This window comes from Pagrus pagrus (genome assembly GCF_965226575.1).
Source record: "Pagrus pagrus genome assembly, chromosome: 8".
In the NCBI taxonomy this organism is placed as follows: Eukaryota; Metazoa; Chordata; class Actinopteri; order Spariformes; family Sparidae; genus Pagrus; species Pagrus pagrus.
In genome coordinates this window covers 24,932,167-24,941,066 of record NC_140192.1, presented here as the reverse complement: position 1 = coordinate 24,941,066, position 8,900 = coordinate 24,932,167, and the positions used below count along the sequence as shown (strand labels likewise).

Sequence of the window (8,900 nt, the reverse complement as noted above, 5' to 3'; positions counted from 1 at the left end):
ACAGCCAAACTCAAGCCACAGACAAAGAGCGCACAAGGGAAAAAAGAAAAAAAAAAGAGCGCACAGGGTGAATTTTATGAATGGAAGTGAAAAGAGAAGATGCATTTCCCTGCAAAATGTATTTTATTGCAGCTATTTACCCGGTATTTGCGAAACAAAATCACTGAAGTTAAAGTTCTGTCACAAAACTATATTGTTACAGATTTTTGCACATTTTTAAGTGGGTATATGGAAATCCTGGAGCTTTCTTATACGGCGTTATACCTGCATATCACGTAGACTACACCACTAAATGAGGCCATGAAGCTGAACATTTCTGATGATATTCTAGCTTGTATTTCAGCTAACAATAATGCATTTTCATCATGTGTTTGTGACTTAGGAAACAACAACATGGCTACTAAGTCTACTTAGGTGTTCAATAACTTGTCAGTAACATCTGGTTTGAATACTGTTTGAACACAACACAAATACAGGTCAGTTTTCTAATTGAGGTTTGGGTTACTCCAGCAGTTTACTATTCTAGGGGAGCTGAAAGACACATATTAAAAAGAAAACGTAATGGTCAGCAGAGGACGAAATATTTTGGCTTTGAGTATCAAATATAGGTGAAGCTCCAAAAACCAGTGTCTCCTAAATGTCTACATCTTTGAAACCCCACAGCTCCAGTTTGTAATGCTGTTATAAAAAGTCTGATAACGCTGATTACATTATCAGGGTTATTTACTCAAACCTTTGAAATCTTCCTGTAGAGCCACAGCAGACATTATACAACTGTTTACACATCCTGAGTAGCACTTCTCATGACAAGTGAGCCAAACTCATCCTCATGATTAAAATCAGGGGAATTAATTCAGAGAGAAGCCAATCATGAACAAATGGGTGTTTTATTTATTGAAGTGAAGGTTCATTTTTAGCAGAATTTTCATTTCAATTTCCAGCAGCTGTGCTTTCTCCTTGGTCATGTGTCCAACCTACACAACAGCCAGTGTTTCCCTGTGGGGAGCCGGTGAGGGATCACAGCTCTCTCTCTCCCCCCAGTTTAACATAACAAAAAAGAAAATACTACAGTGCTTCACACCACAATCACTTTCCTACTGCGGCATAAATCGGACACAGTACAGTCGGGTCATCCTTCTTGTGCACGACATATTCACATGCCACAGAGTTAAACACTGACACACAGTCGTCGGGGAATCTCTTGGGGGTTGAATACCTGCAATTACACAGTTAACACACATATTAGAATATGTCGATACAGATATAATTAAATGTAATTGCCATTAGGGCTGGGCGATGTATATATATAATAATATACTAATATTTGTATGCTATACCGCGATACGCAACATATATCTGGAAAGTAGTTGGAAGTAAAGATATCGTGTTAAAATATTATTTTAGTAAAGGTGAAAGTAAAAATGTTAAAGTATCTGATATTAATAGTACTTAATTATTAAAAGTCATTTTAAGTACTAAAATACAAGTAAAATTATAATATAATATAATTATGTAAATTATACATATATTAACATGTGTGTATATACTGTTTACTTTGGGTTGATCGATTATCAGATTCAATATTCTGCATTTTCCTAGTTATTGGAATCAGTGTTTTTTTATCTGATTGCCACTAAAATGAATCCATTTTGATTTAACTAAAGTACAAGTACTAAGTACAAGATTTGCCTCCAAAGCGTAGTGGAGTGGAAGTAGAAAGTAGAAAATGGAAATATTCAGGTAAAGTACAAGTACTTAGTTACATTCCATCTTTGTGACAAAATCAAATAGCATGATACTTTTGAACAAATACCTCAATATCAATGTTGCAACTATTTTGTAGGGATAATCAAGGATACTTGTAGAAAATATCCATATTGACATCTCTGATAAATAATCACCAGTGTGGACATGATGACAAAGAAGGTAAAGGCAGGTGTTAGAACAATACAACAGACAGGTAAGTTCAGAAAATCCCATCACCTTTTGTAGCAAAGCCTTTAAACCAGGAAAAGACAACACCCGTGTCATATCCTGATACATCAATATCCGAAATCTAAGATGATGTATAGACTCACATCACGATAATGACATAATATGATATATAAATCCCAGCCTTAAAGTGTAACTCTCACAACCACATGTTGCATGTGGTAACTCTCGCAACTACATGTTTCATGTTGTGGTTGCAAAAATGCAACCACAACATGAAACTTTGCTCGTAGTTTCACCAGGGTCTCTACACATGACATGAGCATTGAGAACATTGTTTGTGTCGAGTCTTCTTAGTGTTTTAAAAATAGTGATTTTGATGCTACCATACAGTTGCCCGTAGCATGCAACTGAAAATGATTTTGACCCGAAAACTAAAATACTGTAAATCTTAAAAGGGGCTTTTTCGTCGTAATTATGCTTTAACACGAAGGTTTGACTCGGGTACATTCACAAAAACAGCCTAGGTTGCATTTTGGCGAGAGTTACACTTTAATTCTTATATAAAGACTAAAATGTTGTGTACTTACGCAGAGCAACATCTTTCACAAGTGCAGTCCATACAGTTACTGGTTCTCCATGAAGATCCTACAGAATGCCATGTGCCATCCACACCGTCCTGACAATGGGTCGCACCTATAAATATTTTTCAGCACATTCATTATGTGGGATTAATTTTGATATTGCTCTAATGCAGAAACATTTGTATATACCATAAATATATGTGTGTGTGTATTGTAATCTTTCTCTTTTCTTTTACCTGCTTTCAGGAGAAGGTGGATGCACTGAGCATTTGACAGCGACAGCAGAGCACAAAGCAACAAAGCCAGAGCCAAATATTTCTTCAGAGAAAATAAAAACATCAGAGTTTTAAAATGTCAAATTCAGCATAGAATAGAGAATTAAGACAGTTGACAGTTAAACAGTAAAACACAGATTAATCCTATTGTAAAGTCAAACATGACTTGTGGTCTACACCCTAAAATGGGTCAAAACTAATTGTCACTTTTATTTAATATCACATTTTATATCAACTCTCTTTGCATTTATGAGTTAAAGTATCCTGTCAAAACACAAAAACAACTATCAACAAACAATTTCATTACTCAACAGTTTAAAAAACTCACCATGGTGACGGTTAAACTTGTCTGGTTTGTGATGTCTTCAGGAAAGAGTTTGAAATATATTGTATTTTTAATGATGGACACTGGCTTTTAAACAGTGTGTTTGCAGGGACCTTTGGAATTAAATAAGGGGAGTGAACTGGAAGAGGTCACCATGGGTTGTATTTGTCTTAACAGGAAGAAAGAAAAAAAAAAAGCAACGACAAAAGTGATTTGTTAATAGTTCGTTTGAAGATTTTATAAAATATAGTTCCTCAGAGTCTACTTTTAAAAATAAGTGGTTGCTAGTTTTTGGAGTAAATTGTCCACATCTGTTGTTGGCTTGTTTTAGCTCAAGTATCACATGAACTCAAGCAACATCTCATACTCCCTTCTCTCTTAAATAAAGCTCATTCCGGTCAGTGTTTGCTTTACTAAATTGTATTTTGAAACACCTGCTCCATTTTAATCAGATCTGGATGTTTAAACAAAGTAGAACTAAAATCTGAATAGAAGAGCTAAAAATAAGTGGTCAATTTGTGGTTTATGAAATAATCTTTAGTGTGATGTTGTTATGTACACATGAGAGGCACAAATGGGCAAGATTTCAAGGTTGTGTGTGTTTGTTATTCTAGATTTTATTTACTGATCTCCTGCCCCTATGTAACATGCGACTTTTGAAAGTGGTGGCAAAGCACAACGCAGCAAATATTTCTTCACTGAAAGAAAGAACATCATGATTCGTTAAACAATACAATCTAACACAATTCCAACATAAGTAAATTATAATATAATTATTGAATATTTAAATTTTCAAATTTAAATCGGTTGAAATGAGCTTCCATTTTTTACCATCGAACTGAAAGCAGAATCATCTGCTGACTTTGTTCCACATTGACCTGTGAAATAAACTACTGTTCAGTAAAAGATAATACATTACGTCTGACAAATTGTTACAGACTTGGGATTTGTATTTACCACATTGGTGCTGCACTCAGAAACTGTTGGGGGCGCCAAATCGCCAAGTCGGCTAACAGCTGGAGTGTGTAACCTTTGGAAAGAACCAGGCTTGACGTTCGCTCTTCCATTTTTTTTTCACATTTTATTAAAGTAAAATCAAGGAAATTTCAACTACTTAACGATTGCACAAAGCACATGTTGTGTGTTGTCCAAATGAATGAAATAAGTATTGAAATTGGAAATAAACATGTCTCCTAAATGGTTATAAGTAGAACGAGTAAAAATTGCACAGTCAGAAGCATTCAACCTAATACGATTTGAAGAAAATGATTTGATAAAATGTTCACTTCACAGCCTTCTACACCAGCCATGAGACATGACATTTAAAAAAAAAAAAATTTGGATGAGACTCTAGCTTGTGTTTTAGGTTTGTCACTGTAGCACCAATGCTTTTTTCCTGTGTTTGTGAAAAAACAACATGACTATTATGTTCAATGAGTGTGGTAATCTTTAAAATTTCAGTCGTGTTGGATTTGGCGACACCTGTGGTTACTGGAGGTTACAGCAAATGCAGTTTGTCACAAATAACTACAACGTGTTAGCAAAAATAAGCAACCCGGATCTCATTTTATGCTGCACATGACATGACATGAGTCCCATTAGCAGAGCACAGTGAAAAGAGTTGGTTACCCTTGTTGAGAAGTTGGAGGACGAATGCACCCCAGCTTCTGAAATTCCTAGATCCTTTAAACACCTCAACTCCAGTTTACTTCAGTTAACTTCAAGCCAAAATAAATCAATACATCATTAAGCTTAATGTTTTAAACTTTGGAAAGCTTCCTCTAGAGCCACAGAAGACATGATAAAACTGTTTACACATCCTGATTAACACTTCTTGTTAGGGTTGGGTGGAGTGCCCCAGATTTTATTTTCTTTATCATACAGAAGAATATTTCATGCAAAACCACAAAAAATGTACGATTTATTCATTTGAAATTTGTTTTAGAATTTGATTTCAAACCCTTCCTTGTGGGAAGCCAGTGGATCGCATCTGCAAGCTCATCTCTCTCTCTCTCTCTCTCTCTCAAAGTAACAAAATAGACAGTCCATTCTAAACATCTGTGATGACCTGCAAACAGTAAACACAAAGTTAACGGTAGAATATAAAGTATTAATACAGAGATAGATGCATTTAATTCCCATTTAAAAGTGAACGTTTTTTGATCTGTGTGTTTATGCAGTGCAACATTGCTCGCAGGTACAGTCCATATTTTTACTGTTCCTCAATGAAGATCCTGCAGGGTGCCATGTGTTATCCACATGGTCCTGACAAAGGGTCGTGCCTATGGATGGAAAGAAGCCCAGTCAAAATGTGGCATCATGTGTTCATTTTTAATGTTGATCAAATAAAGAAACCTGTCTATGTATATTTTGAATTTACAGTATACCTCTGTGAGTGCATGTGTTGTTGGTTTCTCTTTTCTTTTACCTGGTTTTAATGACCTTGGGGAAGCATTGAGCATATGACAGTGACAGCAGAGCACATAGCAGCAAAGCCTTAGCCAAGCCTTGTTATTCAGAGAAAACAAACATCATAGTTTTAATAAATCAATCTGAGCATACAGAATATGCATGTATCCCAGCATGCATTTGGCAAAAAGCAGGAAAACAACCGAGATAGTTAACAGTGTATCCAGGCACGTGCACACATAGGGCCCAAGGGGTGCTTGAGCCCCTGCCCTTTTTGTGTGTTTTTTAAAAAAAATTTCCCATGATTTTCTTTTTGTTATGCAAGCTGTGTTAATGTCTCAGGCTACGTTAGGTGTGTGTGTGTGTGTATGTGTGTGTGTGTGTGTGTGTGTGTGTGTGTGTGCGTGTGTGTGTGTGTGTGTGTGTGTGTGTGTGTGTGTGTGTGTGTGTGTGACCAAGCAGTAATGATACTGTACCATTTTATATGCTGGCTTACTGTAGGGTTGCTTTAGTAGTAGAAGTACTGGTAGTAGTACTAGTAGTAGTTGTAGTTGCATGAATGCTTCTGCATCCATGCAACTACAACTACTACTGCTACTACTACTGTAGGCTAATAAAATAATAATAATAAATATAATAATAATAATAATAATAATAATAATAATAATGCAATAAATGATTAATAATATAGCAATTTCAGAGGGTATATAAGCTGTAGGTTATCTGTTTGAAATATTACCGTCTGTAATTAAACTGGATTCATGTTAATTATGCCTGCAGCACGTCTTCCAAACCTCAGTATTATGATAATGTGAATAAACTCATGTTGACAATAATTTGACACAAAGGTTTTTTCACAATTGCATATCACTGACAGCTTCACAGGACACACAGCTAAGTAGTTAGCTTTCTATAAGTACTTTTTAAAATTATTTTTACATTAATCTACATATTGTGTTATTAAGGCCTGAAAAAAAAAATCACACACTACCATTTTCTGACTTTGAGCCCCTGCCCCTCTATAATCATGTGCACGTCCCTGGTGCACTTATTTCAAAGTTGAGAAGTTTAAATGACAAATTTAACAGTTGACCTATGAATGGTTTTCTGATTTTAGTACGGTGTTCTTAGAGATGTGTTTTTATCAAATTGATTTATGTTCCTTAAGTATCTGAATTGTAACACTTTAACTGAAGTTAAAAGATTGAAATTACTTATCTTTTTAACTTTCTCTGTGTTTATCATAGCAGAATATAAAGGGTGTCCCATTTTGCCTGTAGCGCCTGTGATAAAGTGCTCTCAGGACATATGAAGTATGCATTATGATATATGATTATCATATAATTCATAATAATACATATTTATTAGTTGATATTTCATATTAACAATCAAATAAAACTAATGTTTTCAATGACGGGGGTCAAAAGTAATGTATTCTCTTACAAATTGGTAATGGAGAAGAAAGTAAACATAAAATGGATTACTCAAGTAAAAGTATGTCAGAAATGTAAAGTTACTTTTCACCACACACACACACACACACACACACACACACACACACACACACACACACACACACAGAGCTCCATCACATTCTAGAATGTTTTCTGATCTCTTTGATTGGTCATAGAATGTGCTGACAGAATATAAAGGTGTTCAACACACAGCCACTTCACACACACTTGGACCTCGAGACTGGACACTCCTCTCACACAGACAGAGATATTTTTCAGATTCAGACCCAAATCTCGCAGCATCATGCTCATACTAGGCTTTGTTGTGGGCGCTTTAGTCATGAAAGGTACCAGAAAACTTGTTGAGTACTTTACAGAAGTAAAAGAGAAAGACAAGGAAGACAAGGAAATTAGCCCAGAAGCTGCTGAGCCCACCGAGCAGGTTACTGATTCAACATCTGGCATCACAGCATCAGAGGCAATCCCACAAACCACTGCTGCTTCTGCACACGACCCAGATGTTTCAGACATTCCAACAACAGGCAATGTCAAAGAAACAGAGCCATGTGTTAAAAGGTCGAGTGATGAAGAAGTGAGCAGAACTACCGCCAGAGCAAATAATTCCAGAAATGCCCTCCAGGAGATCTGCAGGTTTCCAGGTGGATGTAATACTTCCTGGATGAATGCACCATTACAGGCTACACTACACCTGTCTGCTGTGCAGGAACATTTAAGGGACCAACCCACAAAGCCTTTCACAAAGTTATCGGCGACACCAGGATTTGCAAGGCTGTTCCTGACAGCCCTCAATAACCCTGGGATGCATTTCACACCGAGAGACATGTTCTGGACTTTGGTAGAATTAAGTGAGATGCTGCCGGCACTGAGTCTGCTCCAGATGAACGATCCCATCGATCCATTAGATCTGTTGCTGCGCTGGTTAGACACCTGTGGAGTGCAAACAGCTATTGTGGCTCTAGAACAAAGCACATGTGAGAGCTGTAATGCCGGTACATGGAGCACCTCAGGTCTGGGTAACTTTTACAACATAACAACTTTACAACGAGAGCGAGATGAACACAACAGGTTTTCAGTTTCCGCTCTTCTCAAACGTGCCTTCACTCAGCACTCAGGACAATGCAAGGCATGTGGATCCCTCGTAGAGAGAGACACAGTTTGGAACAGTCCTGACATTTTAACCCTTTACTTCCCTCGAGAAACCCCCAATGGATTGATCCTCAGAGACCATGTGACTCCATCACAGTTTGTAGAAGTTCCTGTGGATGCAGACCGGGTGCAGTTATACAGCCTGTCTTCTGTTGTATGTCACAACGTCTACAGCCAGCGCATGTGGTCACATTTGTATACTGATCAAGTTCCCACCATAGTGGACGATTCACACACAGTCATCAGACCAGACGACATAAATGAATATGGCATGATCTACTTCTATGAAAGGTCAGATACCCATACTGATTGAAGTCCGTGCTGAAAAGCAGCTGCGCCCATCGGCTGCATGTTCTCCCTGTGTCAGTGTGGGTTCTCTCCGGGTGCTCCGGCTTCCTCCCACAATCAATGCAAAAAAAAGTAAGAAACATGGGGCTGCATGTTCTCCCCGTGTCAGTATGGGTTCTCTCCGGGCGCTCCGGCATTCATGCAACTACATCTACATCTTTGTCACATCTAAAAATGTGACAAAACCAAGAAATTACTACTGTGACTGCTACTGTGAATGTTAACAGTAACAGCAATGTTTACAACAGCAAAGTCACAATAAACTCAATATCTAGAAGAAGTTTAAGATTTGTGGCAAGATAAACAGCCTACACAGACAGCTGTCATATTAGATTATTCTTCTCTCTCTCTCTCTCTCTCTCTCTCTCTCTCTCTCTCTCTCTCTCTCTCGCCCCTCTGTGAGAGA

General features: G+C 37.3%; 1 protein-coding gene across 1 annotated transcript; it reads right to left on the bottom strand.

Annotated features, from left to right (window-relative positions):
* Nucleotides 1–868: 868 nt before the first annotated feature.
* On the bottom strand, nucleotides 869–3,197 carry msmbl (microseminoprotein, beta-like). Its single transcript, XM_084359109.1, has 4 exons — nucleotides 3,120–3,197; nucleotides 2,753–2,834; nucleotides 2,523–2,628; nucleotides 869–1,216 (listed from the first exon to the last, which is right to left on the bottom strand). Exons 1-4 carry the CDS (start codon nucleotides 3,120–3,122, stop codon nucleotides 1,087–1,089), a joined length of 321 nt encoding a protein of 106 aa, XP_084215235.1. The 5' UTR covers nucleotides 3,123–3,197; the 3' UTR covers nucleotides 869–1,086.
* Between the last annotated feature and the right edge of the window lie 5,703 nt (nucleotides 3,198–8,900).